Source organism: Myotis brandtii, unplaced genomic scaffold, assembly GCF_000412655.1.
Source record: "Myotis brandtii unplaced genomic scaffold, ASM41265v1 scaffold129, whole genome shotgun sequence".
NCBI classification, from domain to species: Eukaryota; Metazoa; Chordata; class Mammalia; order Chiroptera; family Vespertilionidae; genus Myotis; species Myotis brandtii.
This window is the reverse complement of record NW_005354551.1, coordinates 194,321-217,711: the sequence shown is the minus strand read 5'-3', so window position 1 is coordinate 217,711 and position 23,391 is coordinate 194,321. Positions and strand designations below refer to the sequence as shown.

General features: G+C 42.0%; 1 protein-coding gene across 4 annotated transcripts in view; it reads left to right on the top strand.

Annotated features, from left to right (window-relative positions):
- Positions 1-23,391, top strand: part of ZBTB40 (zinc finger and BTB domain containing 40) — a 61,744-nt gene that overhangs the window by 24,050 nt on the left and 14,303 nt on the right. For 2 of the 4 annotated variants that reach the window (XM_005859668.2, XM_005859667.2), the window contains 9 exons: positions 4,798-5,557; positions 6,014-6,147; positions 12,990-13,182; positions 13,808-13,953; positions 18,118-18,310; positions 20,022-20,158; positions 20,519-20,720; positions 21,060-21,193; positions 23,033-23,201. In XM_005859668.2, the coding sequence (XP_005859730.1) occupies positions 4,873-5,557; positions 6,014-6,147; positions 12,990-13,182; positions 13,808-13,953; positions 18,118-18,310; positions 20,022-20,158; positions 20,519-20,720; positions 21,060-21,193; positions 23,033-23,201 (1,993 nt within the window). In that variant the 5' untranslated portion in view covers positions 4,798-4,872. Of the gene's footprint in view, positions 1-3,529; positions 3,824-4,797; positions 5,558-6,013; positions 6,148-12,989; positions 13,183-13,807; positions 13,954-18,117; positions 18,311-20,021; positions 20,159-20,518; positions 20,721-21,059; positions 21,194-23,032; positions 23,202-23,391 lie in introns of those variants that run through there. The other 2 variants (XM_005859666.2, XM_005859665.2) reach the window with 2 other exon arrangements.

Genomic DNA, 23,391 nt, shown 5'->3' with positions numbered 1-23,391 from the left:
GGATTACCGGGTCAAATGGGAGTTCCATTTTTAACTTTTTGAGGAAACTCCATACTGTCTTCCACAGTGGCTGCACCAGTCTGCATTCCCACCAGCAGTGCAGGAGAGTTCCTTTTTCTCCACATCCTCGCCAGCACTAATTAGCAACTTTTATTGCTGTTCACTGAACCAGTGAGCAGAGATTTTTTAAACAGCATTTCGAGGAGGGATAGGTGTTTGAGGCTCTTTGTGCAAGGGTCTCAGTTACAACTCTCTCACCTTCTGCCTGCCTAAAGCTATATTGCCAGCCTCCCTGTGAGCATCAGTGCTTTCTCCTCCAAGCCCAGGGCCTGTATTGGAGTTTGAAACCCCTGTGGGCCACCATGGCCTCAACTCCCACTTACTGTTTGGCTTTGATTTTGATGTCTCTTTCATTTCAAGTGTTTGAGAATTTCCTTTTTTTTTTTTTTTTTTTTAGCTTGGCTATATATTTTTAAAGCATTTTTGTTTTGTTTAATCCAGCATCTCTGTGGGAGAAAAGGTCCATTTACATCAGCTCAGTGTGCCATTTTGCCAAAAGTCTGTTCTTTAGTTAGTTTTCCTGTTACTTTCAGTACAATTTCAACTTTCAACATTGCCAGCTTACATTTATTAAGTAGCCCTTGATCACCCTTGAATGTTTCCTGTCTTAACTATTCACATTCTCCTTTTATTGGTCAAATTTATAACCATGTTTTTAGTATCTGTGTATTGGTAAATACATAATTCTGTTCAGTCTTTTTAACCTTGCTTATAGACTTCAGTCTCCAAGTATTGGGGATTTTTCAGCTATCTTTCTGTTAATAATTTCTAGTCTAATTCCATTTTGGTCTGAGAGCAGAGATTGTATGACTTCTATTTTGTCCAGTTAAGGTGTGTTTTATGGCCCACAATGTGGTCTATCTTGGTGACTTTTCCATGTGAACTTGAGAAGAATGTGTAATCTGCTGTTGTTGGATGAAGCAAGTCTATAGATGTGCATTCTATCCAGTTAATTGATGGTGCTGTTGACTTCAACTATGTCTCTATTTTTTCACTATGCCTGTTTTAATCCTAATAAGTTTCCTTGTTTGAGGTCTGCTCTACCTGAAATTAATATAACTACTTCTGCTTTCTTTTGATGAATGTTAGTATGCTATATCTTTCTCCATTCCCTTATTTTAAATCTGTCTGTATAATTACATGAGTTTCTTGTAGACAGCATAGATTTGGGTCCTGTTTGATCCATAATGACAATCTGTGTTTTAATCAGTATATTTAGACCATTGACATTTAAAGTGATTATTGATATAGTTGAATTGATATCTGCCATATTTGCTAATATTTTCTATATGTTGCCCTTGTTCTCTTTCCAGTTGTCTTCCACACCTTTCCACCTTTTTTTGGTTTTAGTTGACTGTATTACATGATTCCATTTTCTCTCCTTTCTTAACATGTTATACTTTTTTAACTTTTTATAGTGGTTGCCCTATAGTTTGCACTATACATCTATAACTAGTTCAGTTCCACTTTGTATTATACTGCTTCACAGATATGTAAGTGCCTTGTATTAATGAAACAATCCTAATTCTTCTCCCCCATGTCTGTATCAGTTTATCCTGCACGGGTCCCCATGGAGGTTGTCTGTTGGTGGGTTTCTGCTCTCAGGGGCAGTGATTCTCTGTATCTGCCTCTCTATCTCTTCAGTTTTGGGGGCAGCAGGTTTGCCCCATGACCTCACTTCTCTGGCTGATCTAAGAGTTGTTGATTTTTCAGCTTGTTTAGCTTTTTATTTTGCTGTCAGGATAAAATGGTGACTTCTAAACTCCTTACACGCTGGACCAGAAACTGGAACACGGAAGTATTCTACTTCTATCTGCCAGTTCCAAATGTAGAAAATAAAGAAATAATGGTGTGGTTTCATCAAATTGCTTCCCATAAATGTGATATAAAGAGTGAAAAAGCACTCTTTTTTAGAAACCAAAAATTGATGGATAAAAGGGAAAGAAAAATTAAGGCAAGAGAATATCGATGACTGAACTACAAAAAGGCTTAACAATTCTCTATCCTAAGTTTCAATTTTCTCTAAGAAAACCATTTCCAGTCTATACCTTAAGAGCTTTAACTCTTTTACGTCTCATGTCAGCCTCCTCACTTCTTTGTCCTTCAGAATTATCAGCTACTTTCTGTAAAAGAAGTAGAGAAGCAAGCCACTTAGGATAGAACCTCAAATTCGGTGCAGAGAATATGAATAAACTAACATCTAACTGTGTAAAATGGTAAATTGTTCAATGTAAAAAAAAATAATGAAGGAGTAGAAAGGGCATTATCCATAATTCTGCTAACAAAGACAAACAGTGTTATTTTGATATATGTCTTTCTATCCTATTACTTTTACTATACTTTTTGCTTTATATAGGTGAGGTTACACAATTTTGCTGTCATCATCAGATCCTCAAACCCAAAACTTAACTATCTTTTTCTTGTATTATCTGGATCACCTCACCAAACCAGGAACCTGGGAGTCACACCCATTCAGACCCTAAATCATGACAGTTACACTTTCTAACTATTTTTGGCTGTCTCTCCTCCTCTATTCTATTACTACTTTCCCTAGTTAAAGCCTTCATTGATTTTTCCCTAAGCTGCTGCCATAATAGAGCCTGTCTCTAGCATTAGTCCCCTCAAATTCTGTACAAGTCTTACTTAAAAATGCGTATTTGACCATGTGACTTTCCTGCTTAAACCCCTTTAAACCCGTCAGTGGCTCCTCATTGCCTGTAGGATAATTCCGAGCTCCTAAGCATGGCTTATATCTCTCTGACCAGAATCCCTGCCTGCCTCTCCAGATTCATCTCCTGACACTCCCTGTCCCTGCCTTTCCACTATCACAGAACTCCTTATAACCGCAGCTCCCAATCCTCCTCCCTCCATTCTCTGATGTGTTCTTACTTGTGTGCCTCATACAGGCTTCCCTGCTAGGAATGCCTCTCCCCCGCCCCCCACTTTTTTCACCTCATCAGTATTTACTTATTTATTGACAGGTCAGCTGCTAGCTCCTACTCAAAACCTTACTCTAATTCCTGTACTCCCCTGTCCTCCAAACTGGGTCTCTAAGTGCATTCTCTATCCTTGCATTTTCTTCCATTCATTTATCCATTCCACCAACTAACCAACAATAATTGTGTTAGGCAGAATTTTAAGTACTAGGATATAGCAAATGATAAAAAAAAAAATAAAATAAAGGTCCTTCCATAATGGAGCTTACATAATAAACAGTTAAAATACAGTATGTCACTATGTGATAAATTCTATGATGAGAAATAGAGTAGGAGGGCTGGGATGTTCTGGGGTTGGAGAGGAGGTTGCTATTTAAAGAACACGATCAGAGAAGGCCTCACTAATAATATAGCCTTTGAGCAGAGACCTGGTGGAAGGGAGAGAGGGAGCCATGCGCGGATGTGAAGAAACCTGGAGGAGGAGCATGCCCAGTGTATTCCGGGATCAGCAAGGAAGGCAGTGTGCTTAGAGCAGAATGGTGAGGGGAGAGTGTAGATGACGCTGGAGAGCCAATGACAGCCAAATCATGAAGGGATTGTAGGCTTTTGGCTTTTACTGAGACTCCAAACTATGGAGGCTTTTTGCAAACAGATGACAAGATGACGGCTATGTGCTAAGAAGATCAATCTGACTACTGGGTTAAAAGTAGGGTAGGGTAGGGGGAATGCTAGGAAGGGGCAGAGACAAGCTAGGACACTGTTGCAATCATCCAGATAAAAGGTGTTGGTGGCTTGGACTGACCAGAGTACAGCCAGTGGAGGTGGTGGTAAGTGATTGGATTTTGGATATATTTTGAAGGTGGAGCCAACAGGATTTATAAAGGATTGAATAGGGAGTATGAAAAGAAACAGGGAAACAAAGGTTTTTAGCCTGAACAACCAGAAGGACAGAATTGCTGTGAAGTGGGGAAGATGGCAGGAGAGTTTTAGGTGTAAGTTGAAGAAACCTGTCAGGCCTCCAGTTGGAGATTTGCGTGCCTAGTTGAAGGTGTGCATTGGGAGTTCTGAGGAGAGGTCTGAGATGGAAATACAAACCGGAAAGCTGTCTGCATTTAGAGATTTCACACTTAAGGAATCAGATGAGAGAGAAGAGAGGAGGTGAGATGGCTGAGTCCTGAAGCACTCCAACTTGAGAGGTCAAAGTGATACAGAGGGCATCTGACCAGAGGAAACTGAGAAGGCTAGTGAGGTGCTAGGAGAACCAGAGAGCAGGAGCAAGTGGAAGTGCACTTACTAGTTAGAGGGAGGCAGTGGTGACTCATGTGCAATGTTGCCAGTAGGTGGGATAAGATGAGGACATTGTGTTATAACTGTCTATATATTTGTCTCCTTCAGTTGGCTGAGAACTCATGGATAGCAGGAACACATACAGCTTTGAAAGCAGTGAGATATGGGCATGCCATTTAATGGCTGCTTTCCCTTCGGCTGGTTCTCTCAGCCCCTTGCATTTCAGTCTCCTCTGAAAATGGGGAGGATGTAGTATCTTTCCCATAGAGTTGTTGTGAGGCTTAAATAAGATCATGCAGGTGAAGCACTAAGTATAGTCCTGTTCATGCAGTTAAACACATGATAGTTATCAGCACTATTAATTTTGTATACCTGGCTCAGTGCCCCTTCATATTAAGCAGCATTTGTTGATGAATGAATGAATTGCCTTTTGTTGGTTTTGTTTTAATATTTCCTTCAAGGCACTTCCCTGTGTGTTGTGAAGTATTAACATGGCCTTTTGGGGTTTCTCTAGGATCTAGCGCTGATCCTCACAAAGCGGGTTCTGGAAGAAGAGAGGAAGAGACGGCCTCGCGGCAGAGCCAATCCGATGGAGCTCCCCAACTACAGCCGGCAGCTGCTCCAGCAGCTCTACACACTGTGCAAGGAGCAGCAGTTCTGTGACTGCACCATTTCCATTGGGACCATTTACTTCAGGGCCCACAAACTTGTCCTGGCCGCTGCCAGCCTCCTCTTCAAAACCCTGCTGGACAACACAGACACCATCTCCATCGATGCATCCGTGGTGAGCCCCGAGGAGTTCGCCCTCTTGTTAGAGATGATGTACACTGGCAAACTACCTGTGGGCAAGCACAACTTCTCCAAAATCATCTCTTTAGCCGACAGCCTCCAGATGTTTGACGTGGCTGTTAGTTGTAAAAATCTCCTGAGTAGCCTTGTAAACTGCTCTGTTCAGGGTCAGGTGGTGAGGGATGTCTCCGTGCCACCCTTGGAGTCATTCAGGAAAGAGTCGGAGAAGCCTGAAGTAGAAGTCCTTTCTTCAGAGGGTGCGGGAGAGCCTCCTTCTCCCCGGGAGGGTTCCACCCCGGTGAAGGCCGAGACACAGGAAGCTGTCCCTACGGTTGCACAAGAGATGAGTGTGGGGCCTTCCCCTGCCCAGGAGCTTCAGGGGGATGCAGACGCGCCAGTGGAGACTCCTCTCACTGCGGAAGTCTGTCCTTCCTCCCCTGTTGTACAAGCCTCCAGTGAGGCAAAGGAGGCCAGCACAGAACCAGGTAATGCACGTGTAATAGTTGTTTTGTAATCTATCCTCCTGTCGTCAGTTACTGGATTCAATGACCTTTATGAATTTTTTTTGTTTCATTGATAAATTTACCAAAGACCACTGTTAGATAGGATATAAAAATCAATACATTACTCCTACCAAGGCATTCTTCTTGTAAAAGTATCTGTGTTTGTGAGTGTTGAAAATCTGAAGCTGAACTATAGAGCAGAAAAGCAATATTGGAATAACAGTGCACCATTTTTTATACTTGCCCATTTCTTTAACCAGGATGAGGATGGCACAAAGAAGGAAGATGTTAGAGACACAGTTTTCTATTTATTACTCATAACTGGTGTGCTGCATTACTCACAAATGCAGTCTATGACCTGAAGCTTCTCGGCTTAAACTTTTAAAAATCATTTCAAGTAATGAATCACTGATTTTTTTTATTTTGTTTTACATTCAGAGTATGAGACAAAACACTCCCAGATGAATTTTCTTCTAGAAAATGAAAGTATCTTCTCTGACGCACTCTTGGTTACCGAGGATGTTTTAAAAAAACTAGAGGAATGTTCAGAAATTAAAGGTATACAGAAGGAGGTAGGTACTGAGTCTTACTTGCTAGTTTCGTGTTCTCAGGGTACCAGATCCGCTTCTAAAATAGGACAGAAATATGAAAATCCAAAATCCCCCAGAGTTTCAATTTTTTCAAACTATTTTTTTTACATTTATTCCCTAAAGGGCACTGTTGCAAAAGTGTTAGGCAAGATACTTTCAAAACAAAATTGTATTTTGATTAACAGGTGAATTCCACCTTATAACTAATTTTGATTCTTAAGTGATTATAACATTCCCTCCGGTACAAAAAGGATGTAATATAAACTTACCTGGTAAATTGTATCCAATGTTTAGGACTACAATGGCCATTTTCAGCTATCCAAACAAGAACGGTGGACATTTATTGAACATTTAGTATGCTATGTTTGGAGCATGTGTTATCTCATTTAATCCTCACAAAAATCATCAAGGTGGATACTATGGTATTTTTTAGCCTTGTTTTATGGATGAGAAAACTATCTTAAGGAGATGCTGTAACTTGGCCAAGTCACAGAGCTTGTGAGACTGAGCAAGAATTCAAACTAAGCATTCTAACTTTGAGCTGTTCTCATACATATTGAGTTAATACTGCCTCCCAAAGAGTAAAAGTGCTGTGTGTATATCATCTATCTATAATAATAAAAGCGTAATTAGACCAGATGACCTTCCAGACGAAGCTGGGGCTGCGGGGCTGCAAGGGAAGCCCAGGTCCCTGGTGCCAGAGGGAAGCCGGTGCTGGCAGCCGGGGAAAGGAAGGCCTACTCTTGCATGAATTTCGTGCATCAGGCCTCTAGTGTATGTATAAATGTTCAGGAATTAACTGACAAAAAGCTGCTAAATGGTAATCAGGCTCTGTTTCTTAGCCGACCTTTTTTTCCTTCAATTCTCAGTGAGACACACCCCCACCGATAGGATCCCTCAAAACCCAATTCCTCACAACCTTGCAGGATTGATCCCAGGGCCACTTTGGAACTCCCCTTGCTTCCCCTTCCCCCAGCCCTCCCTTCCCAGAGGCGCTGGTAGAGGAGAGGGCACTGCCCCCCAGGCTTCCTCATCCGATTGGTGGGCAGTGTTGTGAGGTCTCCCATGCTGCTGTAGGCGTTTGGTTTTTGTTAGTTACTATTAATCCAATAAATAAATGCCTTCTAATATTTAAATGTATCCCTGATGCATAGTAAATTTTTTTAAAAAAACACAAAGTCAAGGTCAAGTACTTATTTTAACCATGGTTAATCAACAGTTGGCTCTAAATTATTTTCTTAACAGATAAACTATTTACAAGACTGGGCTAACCCTGAGGACTCTCTTAGGGAGGGTTCAAGTTATAAAACCTGGGTATACTTTGAACCAGTTATGTTGAAGGACATTATGGTTTTATGTTTTTGCACTTGGATGTTCTCTTAACTGTTTAATGCATCATTTTGTCACTAGTTTGTTACTTTGATAGCTAGCTATAGTCATACCTCTTTGCTTTTTCTCTTAAGGCTTCCTCTCTTAAGTTTGGATGCAGAGAGCAACATCATCCCTTAGTCAGGAATACTGAAATTATTAATGATACCTCTATACTTCCTTGAATTGTGTCTTAATGCATTTTTTTCCTCTCACTGGTGCCTAAAAGTATCTGGCACATAACAGGTGCTCAAAAATATTTACAGGTACGGACTCATTTAACATTTTCCCCTCCAATTCTTGTCCTAATCTTTTGATGGCAATAGCATTACTGGTACTTGGAAAGAACACGAATCACTGCTGGTGATCATTATAGGCTTATGTTATTACTTCCTCGGTTTTAGAGGTTAGAGTAAGAGCTCTACACACCATTTGGTGGTTGTATTTAAAATTGATTCTGTTATATTCCGTAATAAATCTTCCTGCTGCAGAAAGAAAAAGGAAAAAGATATTTCAGGAACATAAGATTAAATTAAATAAAATAGAGCATTAAGGAAGTACTGCTTTCTTAGGCCCTGCACTTCTCTCTCTTTTTACTTGCTTTTAGACAGCTTTATTGAGGTATGATTAACATATAGTAAACTGCACATACTAGTTAAAGTGTGCGGTTTGACAAGTCTTGAAACCTGAAACCATCACTATACAATCAAGATAGTGAAGAGCCTGCCACTTCTGAAAGTTTTAGTTCCCTTGGTAACCCCTCCTCCTCCTCCTTCCACTCGCCCATGACCAGGTAGCACTGATCTGCTTTCTGCCACTGTAGTTAATTTGCATTTTCTAGAACTCTAGAAATGGAGTCATATAGTCTGAATTCCTTTGGTCTGGCTTCTTTCATTCAGCATACTTATTTTGAGGTTGCATGTTCATTCCTTTTTACTGCTGAGCAGTGTCCATTGTATGGATATACAGTTTATCCAGCGCTTCTAGCCTGTGACCTTGAGCAACTTCATCTAAGCCAGTGCCGCAACCCTTTAATACAGTTCCTCATATTGTGGTGACCCCCAATTTCATTGTTACAAATTGAACATAATTAAAGCATAGTGATTAATCACAAAAACAATATGTAATTATATATGTGTTTTCCGATGGTCTTAGGCGACCCCTGTGAAGAAGGGTTATTCGACCCCCAAAGGGGGGTTCTCGACCCACAGGTTGAGAACTGCTGACTAAGCCTTTATTTTCTAATTGGTAAAATGGGAATGTTACCACCTATATCTCAGAATCTTGGTGAAATTAAGGTTCTTTATATGAAAGTCATACTAAAATGCCAGGCACATAAAAGGACTCAGTAGGTGCAACTGTTGTTTGTTATACATTAACACAGCCTTTTTAGACATAGTTGATCTTAAAACCCCCTTTTTACCTCATGCCTTTTTTTTTCTTTTTCCAAAACAAAACACTTTCATCTTAGCTCCAATGACATTTTTACCATCTTTCCCCAAAAACATTTCTAGGGCACAAAATAGATTCATAATTGTTTAATTAGATACATTTTATATATTGTGAACATAATGGCTAATATTTTGTACACACTGTTTTATTTACTCTGCCACATTCATAATACACCAACTTCACCTCATGCCTTTTCATATCCTAGTACCGTGGCCATTTACTCCACACGAGATGGTTTGCTGTCACTTTAGGAATAATTTGCAAGTCATGTTTTCAAATAGGTGCCATTCCCATCTTGGAAGTAGCTTCCTGGTCTGCAGGTGTAGTGTCTCATACAAGGCCGTCACCTCTACAACAGTTCAGTGCATATAAAAATCACTGAGGGCTTGTTAAAATGTACACCTCCAGACCACATTTCCAGGGAGGCTGATTCCTAGGTCATGGTAGAACTTGGACACCTCCCTCTTTAACAACTTCCCTGTGGGATGCTGTTTGGTATCTCTCAACCACATTTTGAGAAGCACTGCTGGAAAATTAATGGCTCACAGAATTCTTAGTGTCTGATGGCAGATGTCACAGTGTCTCTGCTGACATTTCTTAAACTTTTGAGGGGTCACTGAATATCCATTTTCCCAAGGGTTACTCTTTGCTTTCTTCTTGATTCAGCAAATATTTTCTGAGCAACTGGTATGTGTCAGACATTGAGCTGGTTGCTAGGAAAACAAACCTAAGACTAGATCCTATCCTTACAGGATGTCTTAAAAGCAAAGAAATCTGCCTGGTGTGATTTGGGGGAATGTACACAGAAGCCACCAAACTACAGGAATCACTGTAAGACATCAGTGTTAAATCCTTGGACTGGCTGGCGTGGCTCAGTGGTTGAGTGTCGACCTATGAACCAGGAGGTCACAGTTCGATTCCTGGACAGGGCACATGCCTGGGTTGTGGGCTTGATCCCCAGTAGGGGGTGTGCAGGAGGCAGCCTATCAGTGATTCTCATCATTGATGTTTCTATCTCTCCCTTCCTCTCTGAAATGTATTTAAAAACTAATTTATCCTTAGATGTGTCATTGTAAGACTTGATTTAAGGCTTATGAGCGATTGAGGTGCACCAGCCTGTACCTTTTCTGAGAAACAGATCCAGGCTGGGGAGCTTGCCTGGATTGAGTTTAGGAAGGACACCGTGAACCAGTGTCCTGATTATTTTATTTCCTGAGGTAAATGATGAAAGGTGGCAACGCCATTCCCCGAGCAATGATTGCGACAACATGAGAAGAGGCCGGGTTGTTTGAATTATGTGAAACCAAAGCCAAAACTGATTACGGAGAAGTGTGTTGGGTGCTGGGATGAAGATGCGTTTTCTGCCTGTCTGTGTTCTGTCCCCTACCCATTAGAAAAAGCAGGAACTGACCTACGAGGCTTTCTGGCTGAGCTTAGTAAAATCTTTCTTTAAAGGCAAACTCAGGCTTTTTTTCAGCTTTTACGCTAGAACTTTTCATTGTCTTCTTAATTGTGTGTATAGCAAAGTGAGCCTTTCACTAGAATAAAGAGATTCCCTTTCTACTATTGATTTCCTTGCTGTTTGAGCCACTTTTCACCTAAAGTTCTGGAAAGACTCCCAAAACTGAGAATGTAGCAGCATTTTTTTCTCCTTCAGCTTTGTTTCAAAGGCAAACAAGTTTTGTTACCTGTGAGAATCTAATGTTTTCAGCCACATCACTGCTTTGAGGGTTTGTCAGAAAGTGCAGGTCTGTGCTATGTGGACTGTGTCACTGACAGGGTAGGCTGACCCTCTTGAAAAGTGAGTTAATAGGATTCACTTTGCAGGTCTATGAGAGATGAAAATACATTTTTTCCCCAGATCTTCTCTGTGCTAATTATCAAGTCTAAGATATGCTGCCATAGACAGAAGGGCTAGTGGTGTTATAGCAAGGAAATTTCATTCAGGTAAGCATTTATTAAGCACCTACTATGTACCAATCTCTACTAATCATTGAGACCAAGCGGAATGCTGAGTCTAGAAGTCCAGTAGAATCCAGTGTAAATGGATTTGGTCACACTCAAAATCTGGGAGATGGAACTGGGTAAAGAGGGTGCCAGGTCAGTGAGCTCAGTGTTGTTTTTTTCCAGACTCCTCTACTCACTTGCCATGTGACCTTGGGTGAGTTACATCACCTCTCTGACTCATTTAACTAGCCTTGATAATGCCTCCTGGGACTGATGTGTGGAGTAAGTAGATGGCACATGTGCACAGTCTGGGGTGGTCTGTATCATTACTGCTCTCAGCATTTAGGGGTGCCATGAGCAAATAAGAATATAGTGTAACCCAAACAAACCTGAAGGCTAACAGTTGGGAAAACAAGTAAATTCAGTTAAAAGAATTGAGTGTAAGGGGAAGATTAAATGTTTTATCACATATAATTGAGAGAAAAGAAACTGTCTCATCTTTACTGTACTCACATAAAAATGCTTTGATTACACATGTGACTATGAATTTATATGAATTTACTAAGGTACAGTACCTTTAACTCTAAGAATCAAAGGAGTTCCAAATGTTTGGCTAAAGAACAGAACTCTGTTTTGGTTCATGTCTTGGAGTCTGTTACATGGTAGCAATCAATGAGCCCCAGCCTGTAGCAATATGTGACACCCTTCTGTTGAGGCAGATACACTATTTCAGAAAAGAGCTCACTCCACTGTGGAGCCCCAGGCAGCGCAGGGGGCTGGTGGAGTAACAGTTTATGAACGCTGGCTCTGGTACTGGTCCCCAGTAGGTTCTGGAAGAAAGAGCGAAGAGCAGGGCCATCCAGGCAACTCACTGCTCCCTCCTGGCCCTTTCATCAGCCCACCCCTCCTTCTCTTCCCAGATGGTCACCCTAGCGTCACTGCTGAGCAATGAAGTTAACAAATGTTTTAATTTCACTGCTGAGTAGTTCTGCAGAGGAGGAGACAGCAGAGAGGATAATGAGAAGCACATCAGATGCCACCATTGATGCAAGCTTCTCTTCCCCAGTGGCTCCAGTGATAATGCCAGACAAATTGGATGCTGAGAAAGGTGGATTTGGGCTATTCCGAGAGCTTCGGGTGCACAAAGCTGGCCAAGTATAGAATGAGATAGCTATATGCCATTTAATTATGATGTGCTAAAGGAAGGGAAAATAAAGAGAAAGAAACATGTTTACTCAGGGCATTAGCGATGAGTGAGTTTCTCTTAGTTATCTATTGCTGTGTAACAAATTACTCTAAAGTTTATCAGCTTAAAAGAACAAACATTTATAACCTCACGGTTTCTGTGGGTCAGGAATCCAGGCCTAGCTTAGCTGAGTCCCTGGCTCAGGGTCTCACAGGGCTGCCCTCAAAGTGTCAACCAGGGCTGCCAACATCCTAGGGCTCAGCTGGGAGAGTGTCTCTCTAAGCTTAGTCACATGACTGTTGGCCAGCTTCGGAAGAGCCACTTCCAAGTTCACTCACTGATTGTTGGCCAGAGAATTTAACTCTTTGCGCTCCGTCGTCAGCTCACAACATGGCTGCTCGCATCAGAGCAAAGATGGCACACACTTAGACAAGGTGGAAGTCACAGTGACCTCATCTCAGAAGTGGCATCCATTATCTTTGCCTATTACCTTCCTTAGTTGTTAGGGTCAGCCCAAGGGCATGAGTGCCTGGAGGCAGGGCTATTGAGAACCATTTTAGAGGCTGCCTACCTCAGGTCCCTACTGCTGTCAGGGAAAAGGCATTCTACAGAGAGTGTCGGCCAGCTAACAAAAACATGAAGGGTTGAATATGTGTGACTAGAGGGGATTAAGCATTCAATTGGTGTCTGAATCTTATTTATTATTTTTAAAATAGAGACAAGATAAGTTCCTGGTAGTTACTCTAGTAACCAGCGTGGAAGGCTGAAAAGAAGTGGTCAGAAAGTGCTGAGGGCCTTACTTGCCAAACCCAAGGAGCGTGGGGTTCCTGCGTCTGGCTCATCTCTCTTTCTGGGCACTTGTGTTCTGTAGACCATGATGGGATGTCTTGTGGGTGCAGAAGGACATTCAGCATTCCAGAGAATCCTGGATAAAGTAAGAGATGAGAGCCTGGATGTTCCGACGGTTGTGTCCCTGCTGAGGCTGTACCAGGATTCTAATCCTGCAGTGAAGACAGCACTGTCAGGTGGAAAGCCAGAGGATGTGGAAGCCGTGCAGCCAAGAGGTAGGAGAAACCCATCCACCTGGGTCGGGTCGCCCAGTGTTATTCTGGGCAGATGCTATGAAGTTTGCTCCAGTGATTCATTTCTTCAGTGGCCTAGCTATTCTTAAGTGATTTTCACGTAAATTGTACATGTAACTCCGGAAGCTGCATGTTAAATATGTACAAGCTAAATTGGAGACTCCAGTTCTCTCCCCTCGTGTGCTACACTAGTCTGACACCTTGAGGTTGGAGACTGCCATCAGTGTTCTCTGCCCTTCAAAAAGCCACACACCCTCCTCGATGTGTAGAGCCCAGGGTGAGCTGGTTCGCTGACAGCACTTTTAAAGGCTGCAGCTTGTCTCATTGGGGTTCGGTACAAAGCAGTGGCCTTGCCAACCAGAAGTTAACCTCTGGCTGGCTCTGCGGCTTTGTGTTTCGACAGATAAATGAAACACTTTTCCTTTCATACAATTTAAACAGAATAATAAAGTATTTTCCTCTCCAAAAAGCGAGATTCTGCATTTGGGTCCTCAGAATAGGCCGAGAATCACTTTGCTATTCTGTTAGATCTCTCTTGACAAACCATGCTGTCATTTTCTTCAAATTGACTGGCTTCTCTTGTGCGTCTCTAACTCTTTCTCCCCAGGGGGGAGCACAGGAGCTGGAAAGACCTTGTCCGCTCTGTTACTAGAACACAAAGAGGACCTGATCCAGTGTGTAACCCAGCTGAGACCTATTATGGAGTTCCTGGAAACAGCCACAGAGGAATTCCTGCCCGGCACTGAGAAAAGGGTAACTGTCGAGTGTCTCTCCTCCCTTCTGAATTTATAAAGCACTGTGTTTTTTTCAAACTTCTTTTGCGGCATGTAGCAGTTTTTGCCTTGCAGTATTTTTGTACACACTACATAGTAAGCACCTTGAAGTTCAGGTTCTTGATTCATGCCTCTGTATCCTTGCAACAACGGCCTTGTGCATTGTAGTTGTACATTAAATGAGTAGGTGTACAGTGGATGGATATTCCTGCTCTGATCAGTGAGTTTTTGTTATAAAATAGTTGTCCCAAGAATTGAAGCGTCTAGGTATATTTGTAATTATTATGACACTTTTTCCTCTTTAAAGAAATGATATACTGTTCATCTGTAGAAAACGGGGGAAAAAGAAAAGAAAGGAAAAAATTCAAATATCCCGCCATCCCATCACTCAGAGACGAGCGCTGCTAACCCTGCCTACCGTGTGCTCCTCTTTTCTCATCTAAGTCATCCTTGCACGGGGTTATCAGACAGTTTTTTAACTGTTTTGTTTAATGTATTGTGAATACATCTCCTTACTACAGTATGGATTTTGGTAGCTGTATTGTACTGTCTAATGGACATACCATAATTCATTAATTCTTTATTGTTGGACATTTGCTCCCAGTATTTTGCTGTTGTTAATGATGTTTCAGAGAACCCCCTGGCACATAATCTTTGCATACTTCTGAAATCCTTTCCTTAGAATAATTTTAGGAAGTGGAATTTTGAAATAGTATAAAATTTTTCAAGTGCTTGGTATATGTTGTCAGTTGCCCTTCAGGAAGGTTATACCGATTTACTCTCCCACCAGCCAGCTACTAAAATCCTCATACAACTGCTGGCATGACTTCTCAAGTCAACTAGATAACTGTATTTGTTGGTGTTATTGATTTCAACTTTGTGCTAAAAATATTTTTATATCTGGAAGGAAGCAATAGGAACAGAGAACTTTTGTGGCATCAATTCTTTGTGGGAAATGGCTGAACTGTTTAGGGGAGAAAGTGTTTATGAATCACTGGTGTGATGGCTAAGCACTGGATGAATAGTGAGACTGGATTCTAGAGTTTCTTTTTCTCAGTAATCTTGTATTGCTAATGTTTCATATAAAATGGGAATAATCTTTAATCTCAAAATTGTGTTTTGCAAATTATTTATATTTTTAAAATTTTAACTCCTTTAAACTTCTTAGAAAAAGATAATAAATACACAAAATAATATTAAAATTAAACCCCTGTTTTATCCTTAGACTTCAGATTAAGTATAATTTCTGGCATTCAAAGTAAGTTGCTTATGCTAGAGGCATCTGATACCCTTAGTGATTCCATTCGATTACTCATTCAAACCTTTTCCTTAATAGCTGAATTGGATGTGTCCTCCGAACTGTTTCATTATCTTGGTAAAACAGCATTGATAGGGAGAGCCCAAACTCAGCCTCATTGTGTGCTGCACGGCAGACCATGCTGTCATTTTCTTCTGTCATTTTCAGTTAACTTGACAGAAAGGGCCGAAGCAGAACTTAAATTAGTAATAAATTACAAAAAACACTTCTTAGGATTGGGGTTCCACCAGAGCCTCATTAAGCTACTCCTTTTCACGAAGATTGAAGCAAAATAATAAAGTAGGTGTGTAGAGGTGAATGTTGATCAAATAGCCGCAGTGGCCCTAACCAGTTTGGCTCAGTGGATAGAGCGTCAGCCTGCAGACTGAAGGGTCCCAGGTTCGATTCCGGTCAAGGGCATGTACCTTGGTTGCGGGCACATCCCCAGTAGAGGGTGTGCAGGAGGCAGCTGATCGATGTTTCTCTCTCATCTATGTTTCTAACTCTCTATCCTTCTCCCTTCCTCTCTGTAAAAAATCAATAAAATATATTTCAAACAAACAAACAACAGCAAATAGCTACAGTGTTTTGACATCACGTGGAACATGCACGCTATCCTTCTCCCTTCCTCTCTATAAAAAATCAATAAACTATATTTAAAACAAACAAACAAACAAAAAAAACAACCGCAAATAGCTACAGTGTTTTGACATCATGTGGAACATGCACACAGGCCTTTAGAGCTTTTTTCTGCTATGGAATGATGCTAATCACAGGCACCATGGCCCTTATCTGTACGTATCTTGGGTTCTGCAAGAAATGGGAATAGGAATATCTTCAGGATTGGAAACATACAAAAACAGTAATCATATAGCTGCCATTTACTTACTGCTTGCTGTGTGCCAAGAAGTATGCTGAGCACCTTTTAAGTTTATAAACTCTACCCTCACAGCAACTTTATGAAGCTATGGATATTACCCTAATTTTAAAGATGAAGAAACAGGCACTTAGGAAGGTTAAGCAGCTCACGCAAAGTCACAGCTGCTTGTAGCCAGTACTGGAACCCAGACTTCTCAACAAAGCACATTCTCTTAGCCACTGTGCATACTGCTGCTAATAATACCAGTAACTACTGTCATTTATTCACAATCACATATGTCCTAGGGGTTATGCTAGGCTCTCCAAACAGCAACTTCATTCTAGACGTCTTTTAAGGATTGTGCAAGAGGTGGTACACTTATCCTTTTTTGCAGATGAAGTAAATAAGGTTCAAAGAATGAAATATCTTGCCCAAGCACACACAGGCAATAAATTTTGGACCTGGGGTTCAAACTAGGCCTATCTGGCTTGAAAACCTATTCTTACTCTTAAAGTAACTGGTTTCCTCATTGTGTATCAGGTTATTGCTTCGGAATGAAGTGATTGCACTGAAATCAATATGGGTTTTAGATACAAGCTCTTAAATTTTAAATTATGATTCATTTAGTAGAAATCTAAGATACCTTAGACCTTAAAGAGAATGACTATGTGGTGTACTAACAAGGAATATGACAACTTATTTATAATATATCTATTCAATATATATAATATAAATTTTCCTTTCACATATATAAAACCAATTTTTTAAAGTATATTCTTACTGATTTCAGAGAGGGAGAGAGAGATAGAAACATCAATGATGAGAGAGAATCATTGATCGGATGCCTCCTGCACATCCCCTACTGGGGATCAAGCCCGCAACCCGGGCATGTGCCCTTGACCGGTATCGAACCCGGGACACTTCAGTCTGCAGGCTGATACTCTATCCACTGAGCCAAACCAGCTAGGGCAAACCAACTTGTTTTTATAGCAAAATTAATTATTTTAAACTGGGAATTAATTTGATAGTAGCATCCGCTGGCGTGCTGCTGTGAATGATCTGCTGGACGGTTTCTCCTGAGATCTGGTACTATCCCAAAGGAAAGCTCAAAATTCAGTTACTGTGAACCTATAGATTACATACCAAATACTCCCCTGCATTATCAGTTCCATAAGAGCCAAGTTATGCATATTGAGTTGTAAATCCATCAAGAAACAGTTCTGTTGTAATAGAAAATATCTGTAAGATAGATGTCATCTGTTTGATTTTTCATCCTTTTGCTTGGGCCCTGTGCACGCTTGACTCAGAACACACTTTAACAGGAAGAACAGATGATGATATGGGTAATGAATGGAGCTGGAATATGAGGTCATTGGGAATGAGAAGGATAGACAGCAAAGAATCCACAGAAAACTAATCCAAAAATGTACTTTAAGTCTTATTTTGGAGGGCACAGACTAATATATAAATTATCTGGGTATTCAAAATGCTATACAAATAAAGTAAAAGGAAGTAAAATAATAGAATTGCATTGAAATTGCAACTTATACCACTGTCGTGTACTTTACTAACCAGACATTGAAAAACGCTATAACTGTATTAATTAATTGCCAATCTGTTTCTCAGTCTTAGTGTCTGAACAAACTGAATCTAAAGAATCAGGTTAGATGTAAGCTACTTGCTCTGCCATGTAGGCCCAGTGGAAGAATATTTTCACAAAATGCAAACTGTTGGAGGCAAAGAATGTACACACACCTGCCACTGAGAAAGATTGATTTTCATAGAGCTATTTGTTGGGAGAATGTTTTGGATTTTTATTGAAGCAGAATAAGGAAGAGACTTTGACAAAAGTAACACTAGAGACCAGCAGAGGGAGGACCTGGAGACAGGGCATCTGGTAATACCAGCTTGCTGGCTTTTCCAGTGGTGCGACAGATACTTCTAGAATTGCCAGTAACTGGTGTCTGGTTGATTGCTTGCCACCGCAGGTGATTCTGAATTGCTGTGAGAGCGGAACACCCAAGGAGACAATAGAAAAGTTGTTGCACAGAATGTCTGAGGAGAGGACCCTGACTGCGGAGAGTTTGGTAAAAGTCCTTCAGGCTGTGAAGATGGCGTTCCCGGACTTGGGCCTCCTGCTGGAGAATTTGCAGAAACTAGCCACTTTGCCGAGCACCCCAGGTATTGTTAATTGCTGGCTCTCTGGACTGGAACCGCTCCTACAGAAAATTAAAACTTAAACACGCTTTAATGCCATGCTGGGGAGCAAGATAATGTTAAGAAATGCCATTGCAAAACAGGAACTAGCTGTCACAAATCAGTGATCCTAATATTTCTGGAGTTAAGATCTGGAATCTGAGAGTCATTCTTTTCTATTAAGCTCCCTCATGATGTTCCAGTGGTGCAGGTTTCTTCAGGTGTGGCTTTCCCAGGATGTCACGTGTCATCAAATGGGCTCACAAGGCTCACGATTTTGACACATCATGTTAACAAATGTGAGCAGTAAAAACTCAAATCTTGACTTCCCCATTCCCACTGAGTACTGTTTGGTTCCAGCAGCCCTCTCCTGTCCATTCAGTTCGGGGCAGAGTCCATATTCCATCCTTAGAAAAAACACCCACTCTAGCCAGTTCTCCCCTGTCTTAGAGCACTTGAAACTAGATGGTTTTCAGAAAAAGCATATTTGGGAAGTGAGAACTTTTTTTTCTAGCTTTTAAAAGTAATATATACTTATACAGACTTGAACAGTTTTAAAAATAAAGAAAAAACCTAAAACCCTACGATTTGATTATATCGATATTTACACATTGTCATATTTTATCTGTCAATTATTTGTACAGTGTTGAGATACTCTACCAAATGGTATAATTTTTCTCATTTAACAGTATAATATAAACATTCTCCCCCATTACAAAAACCTCCCTATAATCCTGTTTTTTAAGGCTAGGTAGTTTTCATTCATAAGGACGTATATGATGTATTATTCATGCCCTTGTTTGGGTACACATGTAGCATAATGGTTAAGACTGTCAAAACTACTCATTTTGTAGCTGTGTAACCCTGAACTAGTGACTTAAGCTTTCTGAACCTCATTCTCTCCTCTGTGAAATAAAGATAAAAAAGATAACCTGTCACATTCGTTTTTGTGGCTACCATGAGATTATATATGTAAAGCATTTAGCACAGTGCCTAGCATATAATAGGCACGCATAAATAAATATTGTTATTATCTTCATTGTCATAACCACCACAAGTTATACAGTGACAATACCTTGATCCCCAGAAGCGGAATTATTGGACCAAAAAGGAGAATAAATTTTTAAATATCAGCAAAGCTAATGGAAATGCCTGATGGTGTTGATTTTCCTTTACTTTCAAATAAATAAGACCTCTTAAAAGAGAGCATCTAGCAGATTGGCTCAAGGGGCATGTAAACAGAACGGTGGGTCAGCTTCACTACCACAGCCTCGGCTCATGCCTGCCTGTGTTTTGACCACCACATGGATCCTCTACCTCAGCCTTGATAAACAACACCCCTTGAATCTGTTCATCTGAATCTGTTACAGGGGAAGCCTTCTAATTACTCCCTTCTCACCCCACCCCCTCCCCCAGCCCACTGAGCAGTCGCCAGCTTCTGCCACGGGGCGCTGACTTCAGAGGCTTAATGGTCTGTGACCCTGCACTCCGAGTGATGGGGTGTAGACTGAAGGACATCGGAACAGGAGCACATGCACGAGGCCTAAGCCAGGAGCTGAGCTCCTCTCCAGAGGAGACTGTGCCCTTGTGCTGACTTCTCTCCTCCTCTCTCATTTAACTCCCTGGTCCTCCATAGGAGAAGCCCCTAAGGAGCTGTGTTCTACCGAACATTATTGTTTTGCTAATATCCTTACAGTGCAAGTGAGCCCTGAAGATTACGGGACTGAGCTATTGAGACGGTATCACGAAAACCTCTCTGAGATTTTCACAGACAACCAGATGTTATTAAACATGATCCTGCACCTGAAGAGTTTAGCCCCTGGAGAAAGAGAGGTAAGAGAGGGGACGGGGGGAGGGGGGTGTAAAATGAGAAAATAGAGAAAAAGATGAATTTTTTAAAGGTATTTATATTTTATATAAATATACACACACAGCCATGTTGAGAAATGCTAAGGGGTCAGTAGAGGAGAAATAGAAGGTGATTCCGTTCCTGAGGCGGCATGACAAGTAGGATAGCTGTAATTTCTGCAGTAATAGGGAAGGCACTCAACAGGAGGCATGAAGAACTTCGTTATGTACAAGAACCTCTCAGGTAGAGAGAGTGAAGGTGCTGAGAAACTCCTCCCATAGGCACAGTCCTGGGACCGGTGGCCAGGAAGCCCCTCACGCGTGTGTTTGTGCTGCCTCTTGAAGGTCATGGAGACGCTGGTGAAACGTGACTCTGGTTCGGGTGGTTTCAGTTCTTTGATGTCAGCAGTTCTAGAAAAGCAGACTCTCTCCGCGACAGCCGTGTGGCAGCTGCTGCTGCTGGTTCAGGAGACAAAGGCCTGCCCGCTGAGCCCGCTCATGGAGGAAATGCGAAGGGAGCCGGGCGCCGGCGCTTTCTTCCGGGCAGGTAGGACCCGACCTGCTCGTGACCGTCCCCACTAGAAGTTATTGTCAGACAATAGCAGGAGCTCTCTTATGGCAGCCTCCACAGCCCTCCCATTAGAAATAAGGACGAGTCATTTTGTTTCAGGATACAAACCTTTTAACATAAAAGATGCAGTAATTTATTCTAAGCTTATATTAGGAATTATACTCTGAGTGCCATTTTCCTTGCCCACCCCCAGCTAGGAGACCAGTGACGTGTATTCTCATTATGAAGAGTTGAGTTGAGAAAAGGTGAAGAGAATTCCAGAGCCCAGAACGGTGCTCATCGTTTACTAATGGTTCTCAACCCCCTTTCTTCCAGTGACCACCCCGGAAAGTGCTGCCTTAGGAACCATCCTGAGGCACCGCACGGTGATCCTGGAGGCCATCCAGCACACGCTTGAACTCAAGGGCTTGACCTCAGAGGAAGAGCGCCTGGCGGAGGCTGTGAAAGAGGTGTGTTGGGAATTAAAAACATGCTGTTTGGAGAGTCAGTGCCTGGGACTGCCTCACTCCTGGGGAGGAACCAACTTCTGCAGAGTCCCTGCTGTGTGCCGAGCCTCTGCCAGTCACACCTCTTCTGCTCTACGTGGGAGATGATGTCATCCCCAGTCGACAGATAAGGGAACTGAGGCTCCCAGGGTTCAGTAGCTTGTCTAGGTTGCTCCAGCTGCTCAGAGACGAAGCAGAGTGCAAACCAGGTTCATGTGACAAATCTACTAGATTTATTCCATTTGTCTAAACCTCGGCAAACTCCAAGGGAGCCATTATACTGCTCTTAACATGTTTTAAGAAGCAACTTCCATTTGTCTAAACCTCGGCAAACTCCAAGGGAGCCATGATACTGCTCTCTTACATGTTTTAAGAAGCAACTTCTTTTAGAGCAGTGGTTTTCAACCTGTGGGTCGCAACCCCTTTGGCGGTCGAACGACCCTTTCACAGGGGTCGCCTAAGACCATCCTGCCTATCAGATATTTACATTAGGATTCATAACAGTAGCAACATTACAGTTATGAAGTACCAACGAAAATAATTTTATGGTTGAGTCACAACATGAGGAACTGTATTTAAAGGGCCAGAAGGTTGAGAACCACTGTTTTAGAGGAAGGAAACTTAAATGGTCTTATGTGCTCCATTCTGGTTTCTAGAAAGAGCCAAGATACACATAGATAGAACAAAGCTTTTGCCCATATGGGGTAGCAAATAGTGCCAACTCATTTTCTATAAGGCTTCTCACAGTGTGGCCAGCATCCCAGAAAAACCAGGTGGGGACTGGGGGAGAATTTGTGGGTGTCCAGCCCAAGATCAGGTGTATCTGGAGTGGGAAGACTTAGAAAGGAACAAAATTAAACACAAGTTCACCGTAGTGCCTTTTGATCCACGTGGGCATGAGAGGTGTGCAGAGGGCTGGTTTCTCACTGTCCACACAGGTGCCCGCCCCCCCTTAGTCTGACTCTCAAGGGGAGGAAGGTGGCGCACGTTTCTGTGGGCTTCAGAGGGAAGGTCCGTCTGTTAGACTCTCCCTGCGCCACACACTTCAGAGACGGGGCTTCTGCAGCTGATCAGTTGAGCCTCACTAATGAGTCTCCTGCCTGCCTCCAGGGACAGCAGGCTTATTTAGAGAGACTTGAAAAGAGCAGAAATAAAATATCTTCCAAAATGAAAATTCCGTTTGGCCATCTGTGGATGGTTTTGCTTTATTTCCTCAGTGTACGACTCTGCTGATAGCTCTCACATTCTGAAAGGATGGCTTTGAAAGAATGGTCTTAGCCTCTTTAAAGCCCCTTTCTTTAGAAAGCCGAGTTTCTTTATGAAAGAAAATGATGTTTAAAAGGGTGCGTCTAAGTATCTAAAAATGTAAAGCCACTGATCATGCAGAATTACTTCCAGATATTGAAACAATTATATATTATGAAAAATTATTTTGATCTTCAAGGCAGAAACACTAACAACCAAACCCTACAGTTGTCCAGTCTTTTAATATTAGAGCTTGAGAAGTTTTTTGGGAGATGCCTGGTTGCTGAGAGGGTATTTCTTATAGCACATACTTCCTGCTTCCTGGCTGTACCTTTTGTATCTGCACATTTGCCTTCCAGGTGCCTCCCTTTTTCACTTGTTAATTTCCATGTTTTTTGGAAAACAGGGCTCTCCACTACATTTATCACAGGCATTGTAAGCTTGTTATAGATGGAGCAATGCCTTCCTGAAATTAGCTTTTATCTTTTTTAAGTTGCAAACCATGTAGAAAATCTGTTGATACTAACCGCAAACCTTCGTCTCGTGGTGTTCATTTAGATTCTGAGCGTCCCCTCTGAGACAGCCAGCCCTGAAGCTTCCCTGCGAGCAGTGCTGAGCAGAGCCACAGAGAAATCGGTGTCGGCCACTGAGATGTGTCAGCTCCTGTGCAGCGCCCACCACTGCTCCCCAGGCCTGCAACCTGTCGTGCAGGAGTTAGCACACACTGGTGAGGAACGGTGGGTGGGTGGAGTCCTGTCAGGCCCCCAGGGGTTTCCGTATTGGAGAGAAGAGGCAGCAGTTCATATGAGAGTTCATCCATAGCCACCTTATTTACTTACTAGAGGCCTGGTGCACGAAATTCATGCACGGGGGGTGGAGGGTGTCCCTCAGCCTGGCCTGCACCCTCTCCAATCTGG